The following is a 27,843-nucleotide window of genomic DNA, read 5'->3' as shown; positions in this document are numbered from 1 at the left end:
ATGCCAAATCAATATCATTAGAGTTATTATCGAATGTAAGATCACATCATATAGATTTGTTATGGTAAATGTTTATATTGTTTTCTATAAGCTTGATCAAACTTTAGAAGTTTGACTTTAATCAACTCTAATATGCAGAGTAAATAAAAACGGATGGAGTAGTATGTACTTCCTCCTAAATTACCTCGGCCTTGAAAAAAAAATCACTTCATTTCATATCATAACATGTGGGAGTGAACATATTGATTCATGTGTTTGATTCTCTCCTATTCCTTTGGGAGGAAAGATGAAGGGGAAGGAGAGCGTTATGAAATTATTTGGAATACAATCTAACCAGTGACCAAAAATATTGTCAACACTTGTGGGTGGATAAAAATTACATGCTATTTAGATGATGGACCACGTACAACGCGTAAACTTGCACCGAAAACCAAAGAAAAAAATAGCGTGCTACAAGATTTACCGTCACCCTTCTTCAAATACTATACAAGTTATAGCGACATTTGAAAATAACGTTTTGCATAAAGTTGTCAAATATATCACAAAATTGGTGCCGACGGCATGGTTGACATCGGCACTATCTTGCTGGAGTTGGAGGTATGGCTCACGAACTGCCGCCACCTTCGCTCACGAGTCAGAATGCCCCCATTGTTGCTGCCCTCAGTCACACGCTCGTGGGAAATTGGTGACGAGTTAGCTAGGTTAGGTTGTATGTGTTCCGTTTGCGTCTAAGAGAGAGTGACAGTGAGTTGGGTCGATGCAATGTGGCGAAGCCTATTGCTTGTTGTGTGGTACACGTTAAATGTTGCAACGCTATTTCGTTGAGCGTCAAAAATATCATGCTATACTGCAAACAGCGCCGCGGAAAGAAAATTAGCTAAAATGTAACGTGACCCCTCCAGATATGCTATAGCGACGCATAATGTTGAAATAGCGCGCTACTTTTTTCGTTGTAAAAACAGAGGTGTTTGATTGTCTCGCTGTGAGTACAAAAGCCACACTTCTTACTTCCTTCAAAATTATAACGGGCGAAGTTGTCTTTGTTAGCACAACTCCCCTACGAAAATACTACATGAAGATTATAACTTTTGGTGGAATCTTTGTCTTCTAAGTTTTCTTGTATTATCCACTAGGACCTTAGAATGCGTTAGTGCATGATACATAAAGTCAACTGTGAAGAACCTATATCTAGTAAGGTTCGAGCGAAACACATCAGGTTCTAGCGATAGGTTAATCGTATCAAGTGGGGATAAATGATTTTGCCATGACATAAGATGGGGGCCAATCAAATCTCGCCGAAAAATATATTTACCATAAGGCATATGTGCAAGAGTATCATTCTTACTGCAAACAATGCAGTACAAAGCTGCAGAGTGTGGCATTGCCTAGACACATGTCCCCTGATAAACGAATTTCTAACCCATCTTTTATCACGAAGGATCCAAAGGGGGAAATATTTTTCTTTTCCACCATTAGACCAACCCAAAAGTGTGAGTCATCGGGTTTCCAATAGGCCCGAGACACAACTTTTTAGCCTGGATGCATATTATGTAGTAAGGTTTTTCAGAGGTTATCCTCACTAAGTTGAACAACCATTTACTAAGTAAGGCATTATTCTTGACCTGCAGGTCATCAATTCATGCCAATGCAACTTTGGTTTTTCGGACTATAAACTACGCTCCATTTGGGTTGTTTGTATTTTTTTCTATTCGTTGTCTCCCTACCAAAAGAATCTAGATCTGAAATTATCCAGCCTTTGCAAGGCCCATTTTGGGAGTTGAAAAAAGCAAATAGAGAATCGTATTTGTGACAACATAATTGATCAAGGCTAGTCGTCCTTAGCAAAGGGCAACTTGCCTTTACTCGAATGGAACTAATACAACTAGACTTAGACATCCAAGCCGACTAAATCTGGCTAGCTTGCATATCTATACAAGAATATGCAAAATATGACAGAAACTAATGCGAGTTTTGATTGGTTTCTTATAATCACCCTCTAATCCAATTTTTTTGGCTCGTATATTTGAAACCAACGTGTCACTTGGACAATTAGCCTACACTGATACATCTTAGTATGCTATATATATATATATATATATATATATATATATATATATATATATATATATATATATATATATATATATATATATATATATATATATATATATTAAATACATAGTCTCGTCAACATCATCGTCACAGCGCCCCACTTCTTAATGGTGTCATCGGTAGAAACTTGTCGGGAACATCCTGTATTAACTTTTTCCCGATGGTGATGTCTTCCATCTTTGGTCTAAAAGCTTGCATCTGATTGATCATGGCGGTTAGATTTGACATGAATTTGTTGACCCATCCAAATTCTTTCATGTTTATCCTACCAACTCTCTTTAAAGCTTGTGTAGGCGCTTTCTTGACATGATCATATCTGGTGTGAATCTCCCCACGATTGTTACGAGCTTCATTGGCATCTATTTCTCCAATATGGTCATAAAAACGGCATCTGTCCTATGTTGGGCTATAGCCGAGAAAACCTCTTTGTATTATGCCTCACCGACCGTCTTTTCACCATCCACCGCTCCCCAAAGTCCATGTGCATGCATGAAGATCTCCATCTTCATGTCGGATGCCCCATATTACCTCCTTCGCGCATGGGGTACTGGCCTGTCACAGTAGTGCTTGTTGCCTTCAGAGTCAACATGGCCCTCTTCTTCCATTTTTCTTGCTCCATTACATAAACTTGACAATGATGAAGAATACCCTGACTTCAGGGTGACGTAACTTAACAGCGAAGACTCCACACCTTACTTTTGATACCAGAAGCACCAGGATCAGAAGGCACACAAACGAACTAAAACTACTCAGTGGCATGTATAGTGCTTCATGTTCTCATATTATTACTTTTTGTAATTTTTCTGTTACAACCGATAAATTATGGTGCTTATGTACATCCAGACAGGACTACGAAAGCTGACTCATAGGCACACCCGAAGAAAAAAATAGTATACTTTTTTCCCCAAAAAGGTGTTGTTGTGCCCGAGCCTCTCCTCTTAGCAATGTCATTGACTCACACAGAGATACGTGCAAGACACTGACAGACCACAGTGCACTTGCAAGATGCATCATTTCAAATTGGCTATTTTCTTTTTGTAAAACTGTCAAAACAAATACTCCCTCCAATCCATTTAATTGTCACTGATTTAATACAAACATTGTACTAAATCTGTGACAGTTAATACGGATCCAAGGGAGTATTTAATTCTATCTAATTCCTTCACACCTAGTACACCGAAGGATGTAGGCACAGGCCAATTGTAGACGACACTTTTTTTTTGCATTTGCTAATTGCAAGGTGCCTGGACTGTTTTCGCACGTCTGTCGATTTTATAGTGAGGCCGAAGGCGGGATCAACGCGAGGACCGACGAGCATTGACTACGGGGTGGCTGAAGAGGGACCTCGTCGGAGGTAGGGACGACACTGCAAGCGGTCGCAATCTTCTGCGTAGCAAGCAGAGGCGAGCAAGCAGGTTGATCGGTGCGAGTGCGGGTATTGCCAACGCCTGAACTGGTGGTCGGTCGGGCTCAGAGGGATGGCCTTCTACGGAGGCAAGCACATCGGCCGACGCAGGGGGGGTGCGAGATGTCGAGGCAATGTTCAGGAGCGTCTACCAGCTGCGATGTGTGGAGGCCAGCAATATGGCGAGGGTTTGTGGGCTGATGCATGAGGAAGAAGGTGAACAATGCTCAGCTTTAGGAGAAATAAGCGATGGAAGCCATTGGATGCGGATCTAATGGACATGAAACAAAGTGAGTGATACGAATCATTTTTTGAGACACCTAGTGTTGATGCCCTACCTTTTATTGGCGAGGATGTAGCCGACATTTATCATAGATCATGTTACTGTAGACCTCTTTCACTCTCTTTCTCTCTCCTAAACTTGCATGCTCTTCCTCTCTCTTAGAGCATGCATGGTTGATGGTATAACCAACTGCTAGCTATATGATGTTGCCATGTCATATATGGTCATCACTTATAGTTACTCATACAATAAGGTTAGCTATACGATACTACATATGACCTAGCGGTGTGAGCATCATACAACAAGGCCAGCACTTAATGGTATAGCCAACTTATGTTGCTCTTTCCTCTTTTAATTGTGTGTCACCTCAGCAAAAATGTCTAGTTGGCGTGCATGATACTACATATGATACTCTCTTGTGACCAGCCTAATGTATACGATACCACCATGCATCATAGTGCATAGTGTCATAGATTAGTACTATATTAGATGCCCCAATTTAGTGCCATGCAAAACCCATAGTAGTATAACATTTATTATAATATGGTATCATAATATGATACTCAACACTCTATTTCTTGATTTATTCTATGTAACTATATCGAAATTGTCTAGTTGGAGTAGTACCTCCATCCGTATTTATTAGGCCCCCTAGTATTTTGAGCCAAACTTTGACCATTCGTATGACTAATAAAACATAAAACAAATATTACAAAAAGTACACTGCTGGAGTATAATTTTTGTACATATAATTTATATTTTATTAGTTAAATTTATTGGGCTTAGCCTAAAATGAGAGGGGGCCTAATAAACCTAGATCAAGGTAGTGCTAGTTATCATACTCACACCACAGATAGTCTGAGAGGTCTAACAATTCTCATTATTACGTGCTGGGATAGTCTGAGAGTTCTAACAATTCTCATTATTATGTGCAGGGTTCAGGGCGTCGAAATGTTATGGGCGACCTTATTCGCATATCAAGACGTGCTGGTGTCGTCTCTGTTTGGGGGACTGGTGATAACAAATCAACTCTCGTCAAAGAATTTCGGGATGACTACCGTAAAAGAGAATGTATAATTGACGGATGGGTCGATGTGGCACATCCATTCATTTTGAAGGACTTCTACAAGGCTTGTTGCAGTCGATCCATACGGATGGTATTGAATCTGCCCATGAATATCCTCAAGATATAAGTGATGTAATGCTTGAACCAATCGAGGGATATATGGAGCGATGTTTATATTGGGTGCTTTGTAATCGAGACTGTCTGGTCGTTATTAACGGCCTGCAGTCCCCGAAGGATTGGCAGGCAATTAAAAGTGCATTTGCATTGGGTATTGAAAGTTAGATAATTGTCATAACGAACGATGAAAGCGTGGCCACAAGTTGTGTAGACCATGAATATCGTGCCCTTCATCCATCCATGCAACAGGTATGCCTACTTCAATAGGCTTAATTATACTCTACTTTGTGCATGTAGTCTGCCAGTCAGTTTAACTTTCGTGCCTATTTTTATTTATAAATCACGTCTCGGCGAGTGTTTGATGTTGTTATTTTCACGGCTCTATGCCTTATATCATCAACTTAAACAGCTTTGGTGTACCATCCGAGAAGTTTGCGTTGCCTATTCTTGAATGCTCGATATCTCACTATTATATGTCGCGCTATAGTATTATTATATATATGTATATACTGCCTAAATTATCAATACAAATATATACTACTCACTCCGATCCAAAATAAGTTAAGTTCCGTGGTTTTAGTACGACAATTATTTTGGATCTGCGGGAGTATTATATATCTATTTAACATCAATGCATCATATTTTTACGGGCGGTAAATTATTTTTTACATTAGAAGTCAAACAATAACGTAAGAAAATATATGTCAGCCTAAAAAATGTTACTCATGGTAAAATTAAGACCGTAAAAACATAGTATATAATATACATAAAAACGTAATTTTTGGGGTCTTATGACGACACTCGTAGTAAGCAATCCAAACATGATGAGAAAAAAAGACTTATTGTTTGATTTTCTTGTGCCAAATTTAATGTAGTGAGTCAATATGAACAAAACTATTTGTATGCCAAACAAAAAATTCAGTATAACGATCGAAAGAATAGCTGGGTGCAAAATAATTTATTCTGCATCATGGTGATGAATACATATATGTATTGTTACACCCGTGTGTTTTGAACTTTACCTGAACTCTACGTAGTCCTCCTAATTGGTTATACAGATTTTGATGCTGGAGACAATAAATGTAACATCTCTATCTCTCTCTCCCTCTCTCATTCAGGCTTCTGACTACAATGGATATGGAGATTACGAGAAGGTTTCTCGGAATATCTTTCTGTCCAACAGGGCGAAATATAATATAATGAGCCCGATGTCTCAAAACAAGGTGTCTGCTAAGATCGTAGATAGTACTGGGGTCACCTCGGTATGGGGCATTGCTGGTGTTGGGAAATCAACTCTTGTCGGAGATCGATGTGCACGTATGTCTCGACCTGATGGAAAGTTTGCTTGGGTTGATGTGCCAGATCCGTTTGATTTGGTGGAATTTTCCCGGCTCTTACTTCTGGATTTCCATCAGCGTAATCTTAAAGGCATGGAAGCTGCAGCAATTGGTATTATGGATGGTGAGGACCCAATTCAAGGATGCCGTGAAATCATGCGTCAAGACGGGTATATCGTCATTATTGACGGTCTGCGGTCCACATATCACTGGGACTTGATTGAAACTGTCTTTTTATCCCAGCCTACTACGGAGGCCAAAATAGTAGTCATCACAGCTGAAGAACGCATCGCCAAACATTGTGTCAAGCAGCAAGTAGATCAAATGGTTAATGTCAAATGTGCAGAAGATCACGAGGCCTGTGAGATCTTCGAAAAGGTCCGTTTCATTAATTGCGCTGAATCATTGCCCTGCTCTATTTCAAGCAATTTTAGTTTAGTTTCTCTCTAGAAATTAAAGTAGGCACTGATGGAAGCCGCAAACTTGAAAGGTGAGGTAAATTACCCCTTGTCTGTCATCCCCCATTCTGTGAAACTCTTGTTAATTGTTTCTTTGAATTTTTCGTCTGTCACTGAATCTACCCCTAAAGTTGAAGTAAATTACCCACCCGTCATCCATTAAAAACATATATAAAAGAGCGTTTCTCGGATTTATTCGTACGTCATAGGGCTCTCCAGTTTCTCGTGAGACTAACCTTTTCTTTTTCTTCTCATACAAGCATCGAGGATGTACTAAAAAACATACACGCATCAAGGATCAAATCCAACATCTATCCATTGTGGCCATGTTAGATTGCAGGTGTCTTACGTCCGCATGTGCGTGTGGTCAAGTCGAGGCACCTATAGGCTATAGCCTTTGTGCTAGGGATAACCGAGGAAAATACACCTAGTGGCGGTGGGGCGAGCTTGTGCGGACTGGTGGTGCTGGTGTTGGGGAAACATAAGCAGACAAAAACACACATGTGGTCATATGTTGGGTGGTGAGCGAGAAGAAGGAAGTAGGGAGTTGCGAAGTTGATCGCCAAGGGTGGTTGCCAGTTTAGGATGTAAGTAGCAGTGTGTAGGGCTTCTACCAAAAATGGAGGCGGAAGGTTTGCGTGAATGAGAAGCACACGGAGAATGTCATTTGTATTTCTGTGTGCTGTTCGGCCTTTCCTTCTTGCGGGGAAGTGTAGGGACACGAGAGATGGAAAGAAGTGTCGTGGCGTGAGAAGAGATCGCACAAGGAAGAGGTGGGAAACTTGCCTCCATTGTCGTATTACATGCATTGGATGGGGATATGAAATTGTGTGAGCACATAGGTGAAGATCACTAAACGGCGTTGGCGGTGTCGGATTTGTTGCGCAATGGGAACATCGCAAGTAGTGTGAATAATAATCAAATATCACGAGGTAATACTAAAATACGGAAAAGCTATAGACGGGCGAGGTGCCGAGGTCCATATGTCACAATGGATCAATTGAAAAGGTACACTCCTTTTTATAGAGGTAAATACACCAGTTGTTATATAACTTGCACATGATGGTCAGTTTGATGCATATACTTGCAAAATGGTACATGTTTCTGGTCATTTAACTTGTTCTCGACGTATCAAAAATAAAACAAAAAGGCAAGCACCCTTGCATTTTATTGATTTTTTATTGATTTATGTAGCAAGCTATTAAGACAAAATGAAAAATTCTAGTGCTGTCAAGTTTCGAACCCTGGACCTGCTTCTACTTGTAGCGTCGAGATAGCCACCAGACAAAATGAAGATCGACGTTTCACAGACACTACCAGGTTTATATTGGTTTAAGGTGGACTGTACAAAAGGTTGAAAATTTTACGAAAAAACATAGGCCATGATTCGAACATGTGACGTCTGGTTGCTCTCCCACGAGCGTGGTTTAACCATTGTGAACACAAGGACAAATGGTGATATTAAATGATAAACAACACTTGTCTTGTCACTTCTTCATTTTTCATATTTGTGTATACATCAGAAACATTTTTAGCATGATTAATAATCTTTGAAAAAACATTACATGTTTAGCATCTTTCAAATATATGATTAATATTTTTTATGTATGTTTTGATGCCTACTTTTACATACACACTGCACATTATTTGTATACATCAGAAATAATTTGATACATGTTTAAGAAATTCCAAATAAAAGATTATTATTATTTTTCAAATATATGTTTTGATGTCTACTTTTACATACACATTGTAATTTTTATATGCATCCGAAACATTTGCCTACATGTTTATAATTCTCCAAATGCATGATTAATATTTTTAAAATATAGTTTTGATGTCTATTTTTCGTGCACATCATCCGTTTTAGGTATACATCTAAAAGCAATTTTATACAAGTTTAATATTTTTTAAGCATATGATTAACCCTTTTTCAAATACGTGTTCATATTTTTTATGTTACAAAACATTTTTCAAACTATGTAAACATTTTTGTTACATTGTATAAACATTTTAAAAATGTCATGGATATGTTTTTTTAAATGCGTGAATATTTTGAAAATGTAACTTATGTTTTTTTAGTTACACAAATATATTTTGCAATGTTTAGACATTTTCTAAAATGTCATGTACCTATTTTTTGTAACACACAGACATTTTTAAATGTCCCAAACACCGGAATATAAATAGTTTTCTTATATAGAACAATAAGAATTGACAACATAATTTTTTTTTCTCCCTTGTGGACAGGCTATGTTGACGTAGTCTGGTGGTTAGCTTAGTTAAAGGTGATCAACCCCTCAAAAGAAAAGTTAAATGCGATCATGAGGTCACCTGTTCCAGCCGCGGGGCTCCCTTTTTACCGATTTAATTTATTTTAAAAAATTCAGTCAATCTTCATACGATATAAAGCCTACTCATGGCATCCACACATGAAGCGTTGTTCGTCTGGTTGTTATCCAAATGAGTCTTCTATCGGTAGTTCGTGGGTTCGAAACCCCATCCTTGCTCATTTCTTTTATTTTGTTTTAGGGACTTGGTACATAAAACAAAAAACCGTGGGCTTTTCTATAAATATACCATGCCATACCGGCTGACAGCTTGCTTATTTCTTTCATTTTGTTTTAGGGACTCGATACATAAAAACAAAAACCCGAGGGCTTTCTTGTAAATATACCATGCGACAGCGGCTGACAGCGGGTGCTGGCATGTGATGAATATGACCAAAAACACCTAGGCTGTGTTCGGGAATCCTCTGCTCCTCCGCCAGGGAGCAGAGCGGGTGGAGCACCCCTTTCGCCGCTCGCTAAAATTGAACTGGTTGCCGCTCCGCTCCGCGGCGGAGTGATTCCGAACGGCCCCCTATTTTACAAGATTATGCACCAAACTGATCGTCACGTGCAAGTTCTATGACTCTATGTATTTACCTTTTTTTATACTAAATGAGGAAATGGCAGCCGAGGCTGCTGGCCTCATTTACACGATGAGCAAACAGTAGTAGTAGGCAAGTCTTTAGTACAGTTTGGAAGGAAATCACGAGCTGAGGCAGAAACTAATTTATTGCTAGCATGCCCTAAACGAAGGTGCTATAGGCCATTGCCGACGATGAAGAGTGCTGCTTGGAACCGGATTTGGAGAAGAAGGGGTAGAGATCCCTATGGCTATTGGACCTCATGATTGTTCTCCCGATTGCTAGGTCCTTCACGGAGAAGCCGGAGGGGTCAAACTCAATGGATTAGAAATTATCTTGAGTAAAGCGATGGAAATTAAATTTCTGATAATAGTAGGAGAGATCAGGACGTCCTTAAGGGAGAAATTTGAGAGAGAGGTCGAGCCGACGACAATAATGGGGAGGCTAGAACCGTCGCTTACGAGGATGCCAGAGGAATGACGCATATACGGGGAACTATACGAGGTGAGAGTGCTCGCCGTGCCTGCGATGTGCGACATGGTGCCCGTGTCGAGGATCCAGTCTTAAGCGCCGTCGGCCTGCTGATGGTGGATGGAGAGGTTCTGATGCGCCGCGTACGGCTGGTTGTACTATTCCCACATCGGCCCGCCGAACGGAGATGCAACATCCACCGGGTAGGCCTGATGCGGTGTCGGGGCGGGGGCCTAGGACACCTGCGACATTGGTGCGGCCCAAGTTGCTCGAGGTGGAGGCAGGCCGGGGATGAGGGCGTCGTATGGGGCGAAGTAGCCCATGGGGGATTGCGAGGCGAGGATGGGAGGAGCAGCGTTGCGCCCAACTGAAGCACAGCTGGAGGATTGGGATATGGCTTTAAAATACGAAAATTCATTTCTGCACCTGAGCTCATCTGCACCCGCGCCGACGAAAAAAATCAAAATAAATACTAGAAAAATTCAAAAAAATCCAAATAAAATTTGTGTGGTAGACAATTTGATGCGTGAGGCCCGCTCCAAATTTCAAGTTATTTGGACATATGAGCAGCTCTCAGCAAAAAAGACAAATTGGGGGTCTGTAAAAATGTTTACTGTTCATGTACTGTTTTGGCCCGATTTGTCTACCACACAAATTTTATTTGGAATTTTTTGAATTTGTTTTGAATTTTTTCTAACCAGGTGCAGATGAGCCTGGGCACCAAAACGCCCTACTCCCTAAAATATACAAAGTTTAGAAAAGAGAAATCTAAAAGGGAAAAGCATACTGCTCACATTTGTAGTCCTTTATTTAGTCAAATCCGAGATTTCTTAGTCATTGTTAGAATCCCTAGTTTAGTTTTCCTCTCTTAACTCTAGGTGGTTAGGGCAAACTTTTCCCTCTAGGTTACACCGGCAAGTTCTTAGATTCGCCTTCTCTCTCTGCCTGCCACTCCGCTGGTGCCAGGGATTTGACTTCCGGTGCCTTCACTCCGGCTAGTAGTTCAGCTTAGGGTTTTTAGTCCATCCGGGTGTGGCGCTCGGGCAAATGGCGACGCTTCTTCTTAGAGTTTGATTTCCGGGCACCAATCTTCCTCGAGTTCGTCAATCTGGACAAAGTCGATAGGGTTTCGGCGTAGATTCGTACCATCTCCTTCGGGCGGTGAGGTCAGTGTTTTACATCATGTTGCAAAATTTGGCGTTAGGTGTTTCAGATCTATACAAGGGTTCAACGATGAAGACTACGGCTCCAGGGCCGTGATCCTTAGGGGCACGTTCACGAAGTATCCTCGATAAGGTTAAGCCGGCTCCGGTTGGGGAACAGCGACAGCAGCGCATCGATGGATTATTCTGCCGACAGTAGTGGTCATTCGGTGGTCTCGGGATCTTAATGCAAATTTTATTATCTACCATGAAGGCTTGATTATTCTGTAGTTGAACAACAAGTATCAAGTCCAAATCGAATTTTGTATGAGTTTCCTAATCTATTTTTTTGGACTACAGCTTATTGATCCTAACGGCACGGAGCTGGCTAGTCGAATGGGAAAGGTGGACCTTGTAAAACTTGTGGCCAAATGCGGTGGGCTTCTGAAAGTAGTGGCTGCCATAGGCAAAGTCTCGTGGGCATTCTTGGAGCATATGAATGACGACTTTATGTTCAAATTGGAGACTGATCCTCAATTCCATAGTTTGAGTGGTCTTTTATCTTGGATGCATTCCTACTTTGATGCTTGTCCAGATTCGGTAAAGCCATGTATCTTCTACCTTTCTGTCTTCCCTGCAAGCAGCAAAATTAGGCGAGGCTATTTACTGAGAAGATGGATCGCTGAGGGCTACTGCAGGGACACACCTGGTTGTACCGCAAAGGAGAATGCACAAAAGCGTTTGTCTGAGCTCGTTGAATTGAGCATAATCCAGCAAGGAACAAGACAGAGCAATTGTTTGTCTGAGCTCGTTCAATGGAGCATAACCCAGCAAGCAACAAGCAAGAACAATTTTAAAGTCAATGGTTTCTTCCTTGAATACATCATCTCGCGGCCAATGGAGGATAATCTTGTTTTTGCATTAGATGGACGTTGCAGTCCAAACACGCAACGCACAGGACAACATCTGACCATAATGGCAGACTGGCACAGGGACCAAAATGTGTTTGAGAGCATCGACTTCGCACGGCTGCGGTCTTTGACGGTGTTTGGCACATGGTGTTCATTCTTTATCTCCGACAAGATGAAGCGACTTCGAGTGCTGGACCTAGAAGACATGATAGCTGTAACAAATGATGACCTTGAGCAGATATTTCTGAAGCTGTTGAGCCTCAAGTTCATCTCCCTACGAGGATGCAGGAAGATTAGTCGTCTGCCTGATACATTGGAAGGGCTAAGGCAGCTACAGACTCTGGATGTAAGATTCACCTCCATAGTCATGTTGCCATCTGCTATCATCAAGCTTCATAAGCTGCAATACATCCGTGCTGGTACAGATCAAGATTGGACATCAGCATCAACATCATCAGAGTTTGAAGGCCGTGATAGCAGCATATCTGCAGGGCAGCCAACAGTACCAGCATCTCCCGAAAACCCAGCACAGGCAGCTAGATCACCAGAAGCCTCGCACAGGTCAATGGTACCAAAGGTGGGATGGGCATCCAAACTTTCACGTACCTGGAGCTCGTGTGCCCCACATCATAATGGTGGTGTTAAGGTTCCTGTGGGGATTGAAAAACTTGCAGCCTTGCATGCTGTTGGTGTGGTGAATGTCAGTGCAGCAGGTGGGGAGGCCTTTCTGAAGCAGCTGGCAAGACTGACCCAATTGCTCAAGCTCAGAGTGTGCGGCATCAATAAAAAAAACTGGGAGCTGCTGTGTTCTGCCCTCTCGGATCATGGCCGTCTCGAATCCTTGTCAGTGCGATTCGACGAGGATTGCCTCGGCGATAGCTTCAAGCCACCCATGACCCTGAAGAGCCTTAAGTTGTACGGGCCTATGAGCAGATTGCCAGACACTATCAAGGCTCTTGTCAATCTCAAAAAGTTGGATCTTGAGATGACTATTACAGGGCCAGATGACGTGCACTTCTTCTTGAAAGAAAAATTGCCATGTATGATTATCCTTAATCGTCTCTGCATCAACGTGCAAGGAGACCAGAAGGTAGATTTAGCCTCTAGGGCATTCCCGTGCTTCGAGTTCAACTGGGATGATCCTTGTAAACCTCGGGTCCTCAAGATGGATTGCAGCTCCAAGTTAGAGGTAATTTTCCGTTATGGAGGCATATTTGAATATGTTGAGGTGCTGATAATCCAGTGCTCTAAAGGATCATCTTTCCGGGTTTCTGGGGACGTTGGGCTAAGTGGTATGGACGGTCTCAAGACAGTCTGGCTTAAGGGTTCCTACAGCGAGGAACTACGGCAGCAGCTGAAGGAACTTGTTGACGATCATAGTAGGAAGCCAGTCTTGAAGCTGGAGCCACTGCAATAGTACATGCTTTCTTGCTTGCCTTCCTTCTTTCGTTTTTGTATCTTGCCTTGTATGCACTTTGACATGTATCTTTCTTTCCGCATTGCCGCCATGACGGGCTTTGTTGCAATCAAAAGGTTTCTTATCTTTGTGAACTGTGACTAAATAATTGTTTCTATGTTGGCTGTGTCCGCAAGCGTGTATATCCTAGGATCACTGCAAGAGATGACTACTCCTGTTACTAGACCAATTGTTTCTATGAGCCAATGTTGTAGCCAGAGGATAACTGACCAGGTAGCAGCAGGGTTGACACTAGGTCATCAGTCTAACAAGCCATTCCGCCGTACAAGGTTCAGTAACATCGCATGCCCAGAGACCTCATGATTCATTCCTTAATCAATCATCTGACATGATTTGCATGCTGTGTACGTACGCTGCATACGGTCTGCAGCTATCTTGGCAACCAAACACCACCGGCCTTCCAAGACTAGTAAATGTAAATCAAACTACCACCCAGATATTCCATCCCTACGGTTTTCACTTTTCGTGGAGAGATACGCTGACCACAGGTTTGGCTCGCCGAAATAGCACCAAAATTTCTTTCTCAAAGTATTTGCGGTAGCTCTGTCGCCCGGGGGAAGAGGAAACCAGAGCAATTCTCCTAGACTGAACCCATACATAACCTGGATGCAAAGTTGGAACAACTTAGCAAAAAACACCATATTGCAGTTGTGCACTGCGAGGTGCAGAATGCCATGGAGCTGTAGACGGAGGATGCACTGCACTTACGCCCGCTTAGCCGGAGGTTGGAGCGGCCGGTTCTGCACAGCAACCGCGCGCACTGTTGGACTGTCGGTTCCAAGGGTCGCGGCGCCCGCACTCTCGCTGGGGCAGGCAAATAGCTGGTTTTTAATTAATATTTTATATTTTTTAATAATTAAAATACACATATTTATAAAACCTACAATTTGAAAAATGTTAACAAGATGTAAAATTTGTGTTAGTGTAACTTGAAAAATATCTATTGCATTAAAAAAGCGTGACATATTTGAAAAATGCTATACACTGTTAAAAAAGGTTCATGATTTCAAAAACCCTATTTCGAACCATTCATAAAATGTAAGTTACAATTTAAAAAAGTAATCATGTATTTTATAAATATTTAACATGTATAAGCAAATGTTTTATATGGATACCCATAATGTACAATTTGAATGAAAAACTAGACATCAAAACATATATTTGAAAAAACGTGTTTAAAAATGTTTCATATGTATATTAAAAAATAGGCATCAAAACTTATATTTTAAAATAATTTAATCATGTAGATTGAGAATGTTAAGTTTGCACAAAAAAATTCTAGATGTATACGAAAAATATACAATGTGTATGAACACTGAGATATATGTTGAAAAAATTATAAATAAAATGCCAAAAGGATAAACAAAGAAAACTGAATAAAAAAGGAAAAGGAAAAGGAAATACAGAGAAAAAACCCCAAGGAAAACCAACTCAAACAGTAAAAAGACTGATAAAAAACTACAGGAAAAAAACTCGCCGCAACTACCGCACTGGGTCGGCCTAGTAGTGGTGCGTTGTAGATAAGCCCTATTACTACTCGCAGCGGGCGAGAAATAGTATTTGTGTACATTTCCCCCTAGAATTCTATGTTCTCATTAAGATAGAAGAGGGTGGGGAATGTCACTTATGGCTACGCAACCACCTCTTTCAGCATTGCTTCCAATGCGCTGCCATGGCATATCAAAACTGTCACAATGACCAATGGAGCGGGTCTACCTATCGAAGCACTAAACCCTAAGCACCCACTCGCCCTCTAAACATACATCTAGTTGGAGATCCTAGAATACGGAAAGACGGAGACGGCCAGGTTTTCGCTAGGGCAATTGGTGCCCAAAAATGTAAGAGAGGCATTGGCAGCAATCGGCGCAAGAAGATTCACGTACATTCTTTGTGTGTAGAGTCTGACACTAGGGCAATGAAACAAGAGACAAAATCATGGGTTTTATATAGATTTTGAATCGTGTGCGATGTCCCAATCCGTAGTATTGTGCCATGGCTTACCAAAAGTCACCGAGCAATGGAGCAGGCAGTCGCTCACCCTTCGGGACATACCTCGTGGTCGCCGGCACTCACGGTCAATGCTCTCGTCTAATAAGCAGACGCGTTCATCTGGCTAGAGATCGTAGGGTACAGTTTTTTTTTGCTAGGACAGTCGTGATGTCCAAGAAAATAAGGGAGGCACACGTTGGTGGTTCACGTACATTGTTTGTCTCAGATTAGGGCAATGAAACAGGCGACAAAATGACGAATTATAACAAACACCGTACACGACACAACATTACTCCGATAGAGGATGATGAAGTACCCGCCTCCCTAGGCTCCTCGCGGGTGAGCAGAGGCTCCTGGCCGTCCGTTGGCCAGTGGCATGCTGCTGGAGTCACTTGGGGCCGACGCGAGCCGCCCGATCTGCCCACATGGCTCATGCCCGGGCAACCCAGCTGGGGGGTCCATGATGGCGTGGGTGGACCTCGTGCATCTCCTTCTTTGCCAATGAATGTACGTACGCACAACCTACTCGTATGCACCTTCAAGAGGCTGAGTTGGCCGATCGAATATTCACTAACAAACTGACCACGGACATCTCGATAATCAACAGGACGTCGCCTTCATTAAAAGAATATTTCTTTATGAGACGTCAAATTGGCAAACCTGTAGTTTGGTCTCTGGTGGGCTGGGGGTAGCACTACAATCCTAACCATCCAATCACATGTTGGTTTCTCTAGACCTGACTATTTGAAATGTACATGTTGGATGCCTCAAATCAATTGTAAGTGTCGTTTGTATTAACTAATGGACTATCTTTGTGCATCTCCAATGTACCAAAAACATTGGTCTTAAGAAAAATAAAAATAGCTATAAGATCCACCCTCGAGCATTATTAGAAGGGATCTTAACAGCAAAATATAAGGAACAGGCTACGGTGCTAAGAATAAGCAATATGGAAAGAAAAAAAAATTCTCACTTCTCTCACATGGTTTGATGGGTTAAACTAGAAGAGAAAAAACTGACATGTGGCTCCACAATAAGAAAGACTTAAGAATTATCCGATGTTTGGTTAGAAAATGGCTTTTTTAGAAAGCAATGGTGCGAACCCATTTTTGCAGAAAAAAAAACCCGTAAGTTTTGCATCATTGTAATGCACACAACCATAGTTGTGGCTAACCAGCCGCAGGAAAGTATTTCTGGACTATGTGACGTGAGTAGAGTTTTATTGCGAGAGGTCATTAGATTTTGTGAAACTGATTGACGTGAGTAGAGTTTTATTGCGAGAGGTCATTAGATTATGTGAAACTGATTGTAACCCCCCACGGAAAAATCTCTACATTTTTCTCAGAATTAACAAGAGTTTTATTGCCAGAAGTAGAATTAACACTACATTTTGAATATGCATGTCTCTAACACGGATGGTCAATCCACTGAGCAGACATGGAAATTAATAAGGATGGACTAATCCTTGGAGCAGATGTGGCAGTAGCAAGCCCCGTCCAAGGGCGCAAGCGAGCCATCATTCATGCAGGCGGCGGACTCGAGCCTGATGCAGTCCGGGCACAGGTACTCCTGCAGATGCTTCTGGCAGTTGGCCAAGCACCCTTCTTGCTTGCAAAAGTGCTTCGGAAGGACGGCATCATATTTACACCACGCATCCGCACCTGCATGCATGCAAAATATACTTAGTGTGGAACTGTGGATACATGCATATGCAGATGCACGCACCGGATGAGATCATGATCAAGGCGATGGCGAAGAGCAGCAGCACTTTAGACCTCCTCATCTGATCTTGTCTAGATCTGATCAGCTAGGTAAGAAGATGTGGGTTGATCGATTGATCTAATCTATGGGCAGATAGTTGGTGATGGATGATGGTGGTGCCAAAGACATGTAATCGGTAGCATTTTATAGAGGACGCAATCGGCATCCGTTAACGTGGATTAAAGTCACATTAAGTTGTTGCTAAATATATTTTACTAGAGGATGTTTACTGTGGATTAAAGTCACATTAAGTTCTTCCCAAATATATTTTGGGAAGGAATTAAGCGCATCGATTTGTTTCCTAGTATTTCACCATTGTCTGAAACCCCGGTTCAGTTACACCCTCTTGTTCAGTGCGTTACATCATCTGCTACTAAGTCCAGGCAAGAGATTAAGTGGACTGAATCGCTAGGTGGACCGCTTCTGCATGTCATGATGCCTGCGTTTGTTTTCTCTGGCAACTAATAATCCGGCGCTAATATTGTGGGATTTATGAGCAATTACACCCCCTATCGTTTTTGGTATGCCTCCATAACAAAAATCGTGTTTATGACCATTTGAAGAATTGGCTTCCAGGGAAAATATTACTCCAAGTGCGCTCTGCCGAATGCGAGTCCTTTTTCCTCTCGGGCGGGCGACAAGAAATCCTTGCCGCCCCAAGGAGAGTCCATCTGCCGCCTTTCTCCAGCAGCATCCCTCCAATGGTGATCTCAGTCGTTGGTGATGAGGGGGGGTCGCCGTACCAACGTGTGTGGATCGGGTAGCTCTAGGTAAGACCCCGCTAGCTTAGGTTTCTGTCATTCGTCATCTTTGCTTCGGCAGCGGCGCCTAATAAAAAAGTTTCAGATATTTCCTCAACGAGGTAATCGGTCCTATGCTTGGAGGAATTCGGAAACCTGTCTATTCAAGCTGTAATGGCGTGGCGGCGGCGGCATCCTTGTGCTGGACTTGTGTCCTAGGGCTTCGCCGTTGCGATGGCGTCTGCTACAACGCCGGCTTGGAGCTTGGGAGATAGTTCAGAAGCGGCTTCAGATTGTGGTTAGCATCAGGATCATCTGGAAGATGTTGAATCGTGCGCTGTTTTCGTGGTTCGTGGCAGACAAGTATGGTTTTCTCCTCCGACGTCTTAGTCCGAACCGGGTGCTAGATCTAGTTTTTTATGGCGTGTCCAGTGTGTTGCCGCGGTCCGATTCCTTCAACAGCAATGGTTCCGCCTTTGGTGAGCCACCTTCGAGGTTCAGAAAGATGCATATTAATGATGGAGCCGCGTCGAGCTCGGGTGATGAGGTGATCCAGCATTTTCTTTTCTTTGGTGACTGTTGTGGTGGTGTAGGACGCAGGTGACAGGCAATTGTGTCAAACTCAAGGGATTCTTCGGTCTTGATTGTAGTTTTCTTTCTCGGCTGATGTCTCTTTTTTGCAAAGGCTACCGTTTTGTTGTCTTCATGTCAGGTCGGTGTTTTCATGGCTTGTACTATCTTTCTGATATAAATGTGGCATGTGTTCCCATGCAAAAAAGAAGAAGAGAAAATTGATAACCGAATGATGGAAAGGTCCATTTAAAACACAGAAACTCAAAACGTAGGAATAGAAAAAATGCCAAAATTGAGATGCCATGTACCCAGGATTACTACAGGAATTAAAACCACGAAGAGAATAAAACATGAGGTCACGTATGACCTCATGTTTGGTTCCCTCCAAAGTTTATTAAATTGAGATATTATATCCCGTAGGAACCATAGGAATTTCATGAGGGTTCTTGGATGGCAATTCTTATGTTCTGAACATTACCAAAGGACTATTTCCTACAAAGAATCCTAGTTCTCCAAAATTTCTATATGTTTCTTTTGTTCTAGACACGGCCAAAGTAATTATCACTTGAAACTTCCAGCTATGCAACCTCTTTGAGCATTGCTTTGAATAAGCTGCGATGGCGTATCGTAAGTGTCACCATGCAACCTCTTTGAGCATTGCTTTGAGCATGTCCCCATAACAAAGCACTCGATCTCCCTCTGGAAATACACCTGGCTGGAGATCCCGAAATACAGAAAGACGTAGACGCACGGGTTTTTGCTAGAGCGTTGGTGCCCAAGAAAAAGAAGAGTCACATTGGTGCTCACCAAGGCGAGGACCATCACGTACATTGTTTGTCCGTGGAGTCCGAGACTAGGGCAATGAAACAAAGGTGCTGCTACGCATCCACCGACAGATCTACTGAAATTATCCGCCGCTTGGACAGTCATTGGATCCCTAAGCTTTTAGCCGTCCGTTCTAGCGCGCGCGTACTGCATGCCCCCCCCCCCCCACCCCTCATTATTCCCGCGGGATGCGCGTTGTTGCTGAAACAAGACAACAAACTTGGCCCCGGCCCCAACAGAGTTGCGCACAGCACGGCGCCGCCGCCAACCCGCCCCCAAAATCAGCCCGCTGCCGGCGGACAGGGGCTAAATTGAACTCTCTGCAACACCATGGCGTACCATATCGCGCGTCAGATGCTTGGATCGGACACAAATCGAGCTCACCGAGGGGCCCTGCTTAGAAAACAGGCGCGGCCTCTACTCCAGCACTACGGCGACGAGCTCCCACGCCGGGCACTCCTTTGATGATTTCTCTACTGAAGGTATGTTTCTGAAACATGCATCGTGTTGCAATGCTTGCTTTGTACGCTCTAACATCGTATGCTCCTCCAACGCTTTCTGCAACCGGGATATGTCTCTGAAGCAAGAACCATTTTTTTTTCTGAAACAAGACCTCTGTTGTAGAAACTTTCTAAAACTAGACCCTGTTGCTGAAAAAACTTCACCACCGAATCGTTTTTTTTATTATTTCTGAAACAAGATCTCTGTTGTAGAAGCCTTCTGAAATATGCTACACAGGACTTCACTAGTAGAAAAGGGGGCTTTGGTCCAGGCCGGGTCAGCCCATTAGTCCCGGTTCGGTCTAGAACCGGGACCCATGGGGGCATTGGACCCGGTTCGTGAGCCGAGGGGGCCGGCCGGGCCACGTGGGCCATTGGTCCCGGTTCGTCTGGACTTTTTGTCCCGGTTGGTGGGACGAACCGGGACCAATGGACTTGGCTCCTGGCCTACCACCATTGGTCCCGGTTGGTGGCATGAACCGGGACAAAAGGCTGCCCTTTAGTCCCGATTGGTGCCACAAACCGGGACTAAAGGGTTGGTCCTCGTTGCGGTCAGAGTTTAGTCCCACCTCGCCAACCGAAGGGCGCTCACACCGGTTTATAAGCCCCTCCCTCTCTGCCTTGTTGAGCTCCTCTCAAAGTGAAAATAGATGCCCTTATACAGGGAATTTGACCTAAATTCATACTGAATTTCTCTGAAATTCATAGAAATTTGATATGAATTTAGGTTGAATTTTCTCTATAAGCGCATCTATGCTCATTTTTTAGTAAAGTTAATCACAAACTTGTGATTTACATAAATTTCAAAGAATTCAAATTTTAACTATTCAAATTTGAAACTAATGGCACTAACAGAAAGTTTATAATATTTGTAAAACTAATGGCACTAACAGAAAGTTTATAATTTTTGTGACCTAAAAGAAAAATAATTAAAAATAAACTTTAATAAACTAAATAAAAATAGTAAGAATAAGTATTTTGTTGTAAGTAGAAACAAAATAAAATAAATAAAGCAACAAAGAAAACAAAAAACAATATATTTTTTCTAAAACTAATGGCACTAACAGAAAGTTTATAATTTTGCTGACCTAAAAGCAAAAAGCAAAAGAAAATAAATAATCCAAAAACAAAACAAAAATACTGGAAAAAAATTTGAATTTTAAACACAGTAATATTAAACACAGTAATTTTAACTATTCAAATTTGAAAACTAATGACACTAACAGAAAGTTTATAATTTTTGTGACCCAAAAGAAAAATAATTAAATTTGTCACATTTTGTTACAAACTTTAATAGCAAAAAGAATTATCGTAAAAGAAAAAAAATAAGTAATTAGAAACAAAAAAGAAAGCAAAAAAACTGGGAAAAAATTAAAAAAAGTGCCACCAACACGGCCTGCATACGACTAGAAACCCATTACTAGGGCCAGGATGCAGGCCCGTAGTAGGCCCAATAGGCACACAAGCACAGAGAGTGATTCTAGGCCCGTAAGCCTGCAGTAGAGAGGAGCTCGAAGTGGTTGGTTCGGCAGGTCTTATAAACCACTCCGAGCCCCTCTCGGCTAGCGAGGTGGGACTAAACATAGCACCGCACCGTGCCAGTTCCAGCACACGACCTTTGGTCCCGGTTGGTGGCACCAACCGGGACCAAAGGTCTCTGTTTCCCGCCCTTTGGGTAGCTGAAAAGAGGCCTTTGGTCCCGGTTGGTGCCACCAACCGGGACTAAAGGGGTTCATTGGTCCCGGTTGGTCCCATGAACCGGGACCAATGCTCTGCCTATATAAGTAACACTCGCGAAACGCTCCCTCCGTCAGCTCTTCCAAAGCAACACCGACGCTCGGAAAAACGCTCTCCACACCGAGCTTCGCAATATGGTGCAAGGAGACGCCCCGGTGAACCTGTTCTGCCAGCGCGTTAAGACCATTGGTGATGAGCTCCGCGAACTCGGCGATACAGTTAGCGACTCACAGCTAATCAATATCGTCGTCGGCGGCCTCAGCGAAGACTTTGACAAGCAAGCCTCGTTCATACCGATGATACGGCCCCCTCCTACCTTCGCTGAAGTTCGTTCCTTGCTACAACTCGCGGCGGAAACACAAGCTCGCAAGGACTCTCGCCCCAAGGTCTTTCATGCTGCAGCTCATCCTCCTCAGTCGTCTACACCAGCGCCGCCTTCCAGGCCGGCTCCTGCCGCCGGACCGTCCGCATCGTCATCTGTTCAACCGCCCCCAGGCTGGCGTCCTAGTCCGAACTACCGCGGCAAAAACCCTATTTACAGGCCGTCGTCGACTCGTTCGATTCCGCGTACGACATCACCAGCACCGAGTCCTGCACCACCCACCAGTGCTCCATCTGCGGTTGCATGGAGGCCTCCTCATGATCCTTGGACGGGGCTTGTTCAAGCATGGCCCATGCCCTGGTCCGCTCCGTCCACCCTCGGTGCTCCGCCGGCATACTCAGGTGCCTGGCAACCCGGCCTTCGGCCGCCTACTGGTGCTCCCGGGGTTCTCAACCCCCGACAGCCGGCCAATGCCTATCACGCCGCCCCGACGTATGCTCCTTATGGTCATTACAACACCGACGGCGGCGCCTACTACACACCTCAGTCGGCCCTGCTCCCGACGCCACCCCCACCACAGCCGGCCAATGCCTATTACACTCCCCAACCGGCCCTACTACCTTCACCATCGTATCCGTCGGCACTGCTTCCGACGCCACCCTCACCTGCGACGCCGAGCTGGGATAAAGCTGCCTTTCTCCAGGCCATGAATAACTTTGCTGCACAAGGAAACTCAGGTACGGATTGGATCTTTGATTCAGGGGCCTCTAGTCATATGTCTGCATCTAGTAATTGGTTATCTTCTTGCACTAAATCTCCTTTCCCTTCCATTATCCTTGGAGATGGATCATCTATTCCTATATATTGTGTTGGTCAGGCTCAACTTCCCTCTTCCACCAAACCTCTTTTACTTCGCGATGTTCTAGTTGCACCCGCCCTCATTAAAAATCTTATCTCTGTTCGCCAATTTACTTGCGACAATCTAGTTTCGGCTGAATTTGACCCTTTTGGTTTATCTGTGAAGGATTACCTGACCAAGGCCGAGATCGCTCGCTTCAATAGCTCCGGTGATCTTTATTCTCTTAATGGAGTTCCTGCCGCCACCCCTCCAACATCCATGCTGGCCTCCGTCGATCTCTGGCATCGTCGCTTGGGCCATCCCAACCCCGCCGTCTTAGCTTCTATGCTTAGTGAATTTACCATACCATGTAATAGGGACTCTCATAATTCTGTGTTTTGTGAGTCTTGTCAATTAGGCAAACATGTGCGTCTTCCCTTTAGTTCCTCTAGTTCTTGTAGCACTTATCCCTTTGAATTAATACATTGTGATTTATGGACCTCTCCCATTGCAAGTGTTTCGGGTTTTAAATACTACCTTGTTATCCTAGATGATTTCACCCACTTTGTCTGGACTTTTCCTCTACGCAACAAATCCGAGGTCCATTCTCTTTTCCTTAATTTTCAACGCTATGTGTCTGTTCACTTCTTCCTCCCAATTCGCTTTATCCAATGTGACAATGGTCGCGAGTTTGATAACATTAAAAATCGTACTTTCTTCTTACAACATGGCATCCTGCTTAGGTTCTCATGTCCCTACACCTCCCCTCAAAATGGTAAAGCAGAACGCTCTCTTCGCACCCTCAATGATATAGTTCGCACTCTCCACATTCAATCATCTATGCCTCCCAAGTTTTGGGCTGAAGCCCTACACATGGCCACCTTCCTTCTAAATATTCGACCTTCTAAAACTAACCCAACACTACTCCCTATTATTCCCTCTTTCTTTCCCACCCCGACTACTCCGCGGTTCGTGTTTTCGGCTGTCTCTGTTTTCCCAATGCCTACGCCACTTCTGCAAATAAATTGTCACCACGCTCTATCCCATGTGCTTTTCTTGGCTTCTCTGACGAGCACAAAGGCTATCGCTGTCTCGACCTTCACACCGGACACGTTCATGTCTCTCGTCATGTCACGTTTGCTGAGCACATTTTTCCTTTCTCACAACGCACTACTACACCATCCAACACCCCTAGCTCCGCAAACACCCCCTCTCCCCGTCCTTTCCAACTATATACTCCCCTACCTGCCGAACACAACTTATCACCACCACCATTAACACCCACCATAGCCAATCCCAACCATACACTCACCCCACCCGAGACGTCCCCAACACCCCCGACCCCTGCTCCCTCCCCAACACCCCCGGCCCCTACTCCAACTCCACCACCCAGCCCTACTCCTTCGTCCGACTCTTCCGCTGCGCCGGACTCACCAGTACCCACCTTACCCCCTCGTGCTATTCCTACAGCAGCCCCGATTAATGATCGCATGCGTACTAGGGCCAAATCAGGATTTCATCAACCCCAAGACCGCCTAAACCTTCATACCTCCGTATCTCTCACTTCTCTTCCAAAGAATTATAAAACTGCTCTACTTGATCCCAATTGGGCCGCTGCCATGCAAGAAGAATATAATGCTTTACTTCAAAACAACACCTGGCAACTTGTTCCTCGTCCTCCCAATACAAATATTGTTTCTGGCAAATGGATTTTTCGCCAAAAGTTCCACTCCGATGGGAGCCTCTCACGATATAAAGCCAGGTGGGTTTGTCGTGGCTTTTCTCAGCAACAAGGAATTGATTATGAAGAAACCTTCTCTCCTGTTGTTAAACCTAGCACCATTCGCACCGTTCTTAGTGTTGATGTCTCCTCTTCATGGCCCATTCACCAACTTGATGTTAAAAATGCTTTCCTCCATGGTTCCCTTCAAGAAACTGTCTACTGCCAGCAACCTCTGGGTTTTGAAAATCCATCCTTTCCAACTCATGTATGTCTTCTTCAGAAATCTCTCTACGGTCTTAAACAGGCCCCACGAGCTTGGTTTCAACGCTTCTCCTCCTTGATTCAAACAATAGGCTTCACTCCATCTCTCTCCGACACCTCTCTTTTTGTGTATCATCAAACTTCTGACACTGCCTATTTACTTCTCTATGTAGATGATATCATTCTTACCGCCTCCTCTCAAAAGTTCTTAGATCATATTGTCTCTCTTCTTAGATCTGAATTTTCTATGACTGACCTAGGACTCCTTCATCATTTCTTAGGCACTGCTGTTGTTCGAGATTCCTCCAGCCTTTTTCTTTCCCAACGCCAGTATATTCTTGATCTTCTTAATCGTGCTGGTATGCTTGACTGTCAATCATCTCGCACTCCTGTCGATACTAGTTTTAAACTTTCGGCTACCGGTGAACCCTTTTCCGATCCTACTCTCTATCGTAGCCTAACAGGTGCTCTCCAATATCTCACCATTACTCGTCCTGAAATCTCTTTTGCTGTTCAACAAGCATGTCACTATATGCATGATCCCCGGGTTCCTCACTATAATCATGTTAAACGCATTCTTCGGTATTTAAAAGGAACTCTCAATCATGGTCTCCACCTCAATAATTCTTCTCCAAACTCGCTTACCGCATACTCTGATGCAGACTGGGCTGGTTGTCCTGACACTCGAAGGTCCACTTCCGGTTTTTGTGTTTTTTCTTGGTAACAATTTGATTTCTTGGTCTTCGAAAAGACAGGTTACAGTCTCACGTTCGTCAGCCGAGGCTGAGTATCGCGCTGTGGCACATGCCGTTGCAGATACAATCTGGATTCGGCAGTTACTCTCCGAGCTACATAGGCCTATTGAGCAGTCCACTATTGTCTACTGTGACAACATATCAGCAGTCTACATGACCAGCAATCCAGTTCAACACCGACGCACAAAGCATATTGAGATTGATATTCATTTTGTTCGTGAAAAGGTTGCTCTTGGTCAGGTTCGGGTGCTTCATGTTCTCTCTACGGCTCAGTTTGCTGACATTTTCACCAAGGCACTGCCTACTAAGCCGTTTCAAGATATCTGTTTCAGTCTCAACGTCGTCGAGCCTGCCGTTGATACTGCGGGGGGATGTTAGAGTAGTCATTATGGTATACGACTTCTAGTCCAAGTCAGTTTTGTACCCCTACCCCAAGTCGGTTTGTACCCTCTTATATACTCTTGTATGCCGCACCAAATCATCAACAAGCAACAGTTTTATTCAGCTTTCAGTTTCCTACAGCGGGCACCGTGCTAGCAACATCTCACATAAAATGTCATTGGCCGCTAGCGGTACCATGGAGCAATGGATGAAACCCCGCTTGGGATGGGCAAAGGTTAATATAGATGGTTCCTCACAAGAGGAGGAGAGGTGTTTGCATGATCTTATGAGATCACACAGGTGCATCAATCTTTGCTTCATGCCGTTTCATACCAAGATATGCCAACGCCTTGGAACCCGAAGCAGCTGTGCTTCTTGAAGCTCTAACTCCGGCGCTTGATCATAGTCCGGAGAAGCTTGTGGTGGAGACGGAGTGCTCAACACTCACACAACTGATCAACGAAATAACGCATAATAGGTCCCAATTTTTTTTTCGAAACGGAGGCAAAAGTTTTGCCTCATCGGTTAATTAAGAAGAAGAAGAGAATTGCCCAGTTAATTAACGGAAAACCGGGTGAAAACCAATACAAACGAAGGACGGACTAACTACTCACATGGCAAGAAAACCGCACATGTGCCCCTCACAGACTCTCCGATTACACAACATCCACAAACCTCGACATTGCCACTACGTCATGTGACCCCGACAAGAACACCTCGACATAAGACATCAAACACCTTCCAACCCACAACGGTGACCCAATCCAAGAGGACGGGCCGAGAGGCTGAAGATCATCCATCAAGCAGCCAGAAACGCCTTGCCTATGGCGCCACTCTTGTCTTTTCCCACCTTCTTTTGTTTGCCTCTTATTGGCGTCCCCGTCAGAAGGCAAGCTATCGACCTACCCAAACCAGGTTTAGCAACCTCCACACTGGCGAGCAAGTCACAAAGTTCTTTCACGAACAGAGCATCTGGATTTGGAGTAGGTGCAACCACACTTGGCTCAGTGGACATGTCACTCACAGGCATCACATGCTCGATGGTCGCAGGCAACGTAATAGGTCCCAATTGCGGCCCTGGTGGAAGACGCAAGGCAGCTGTTACATACTCGACAGCATGAAAATCAGTTTAGTTGAACATGAGCAAAATAAAGTTAGTCATACATTAGTCCAGTTGGTTGCGTTGTGTGCCTGATGAGGTTGACCTCTTGTATCAGCAGGATTGTAATGGTTGTGGTTGATTAATGAAAAATTTCCTGTGCCCAAAAAAGTAAAGATTAGACAAGATACCTGGTTCAGTAGAATTTCCTCGGGGTCTAATATAAACTTTGGTACCTGCGGAGCTCCATCCTCACAAATCAAGCAGCTTAATAAGAGAGACAAGGACTGGGCCTAAGGTATTAGTAACGTATTGTAAGAAAAAATAGCATCGAGTGGTTCTATGGTGTAGTGGTTAGCACTCCAGACTTTGAATCTGGCGACCTGGGTTCGAATCCCGGTAGGACCTCTTTTTTTTCCATTATTCTTTTGCTGTCGTTTCAAACGGGCCGGCCTGTACATGCATGGGCTGCTCGATCGAGAGACCAGATACTATTCGATTCAGTAGTTGCCACGCCCGCACCGCACATATAGCGCGTACATGTTCGCCGGAAGACCATAGAGATTAGACAGGGCCAGACACCGGGGCGGTAGCTAATTTCTTGCATGCAGGTCCGGTAGTACTAACGGCCCGGACATCATGCAGCGTC

At 43.7% G+C, this 27,843-nt stretch overlaps 1 protein-coding gene, 1 long non-coding RNA gene and 1 other non-coding gene across 3 annotated transcripts; 2 read left to right on the top strand and 1 right to left on the bottom strand.

Moving 5' to 3' along the window:
• Nucleotides 1-9,477: 9,477 nt before the first annotated feature.
• On the top strand, nt 9,478-13,630 carry LOC109774617 (disease resistance protein Pik-2-like). Its single transcript, XM_073509703.1, has 2 exons — nt 9,478-10,288; nt 11,663-13,630. The coding sequence occupies exons 1-2, from the start codon at nt 10,166-10,168 to the stop codon at nt 13,628-13,630; spliced, it is 2,091 nt and encodes a 696-aa protein (XP_073365804.1). The 5' UTR covers nt 9,478-10,165.
• Nucleotides 13,631-17,014: 3,384 nt separating this feature from the next.
• Nucleotides 17,015-17,551, bottom strand: LOC141042155 (uncharacterized). Its single transcript, XR_012203972.1, has 2 exons — nt 17,405-17,551; nt 17,015-17,340 (listed from the first exon to the last, which is right to left on the bottom strand). It is a non-coding gene; the product is annotated as an uncharacterized lncRNA (long non-coding RNA).
• Nucleotides 17,552-27,530: 9,979 nt separating this feature from the next.
• On the top strand, nt 27,531-27,602 carry TRNAQ-UUG (transfer RNA glutamine (anticodon UUG)). Its single transcript has one exon. It is a non-coding gene; the product is annotated as a tRNA-Gln (tRNA).
• Nucleotides 27,603-27,843: the final 241 nt, after the last annotated feature.

The sequence above is a fragment of the Aegilops tauschii genome, chromosome 2 (assembly GCF_002575655.3).
Source record: "Aegilops tauschii subsp. strangulata cultivar AL8/78 chromosome 2, Aet v6.0, whole genome shotgun sequence".
In the NCBI taxonomy this organism is placed as follows: domain Eukaryota; kingdom Viridiplantae; phylum Streptophyta; class Magnoliopsida; order Poales; family Poaceae; genus Aegilops; species Aegilops tauschii.
Note: the sequence above shows the minus strand (reverse complement) of the source record. Positions and strands in the feature narration are given on the sequence as shown.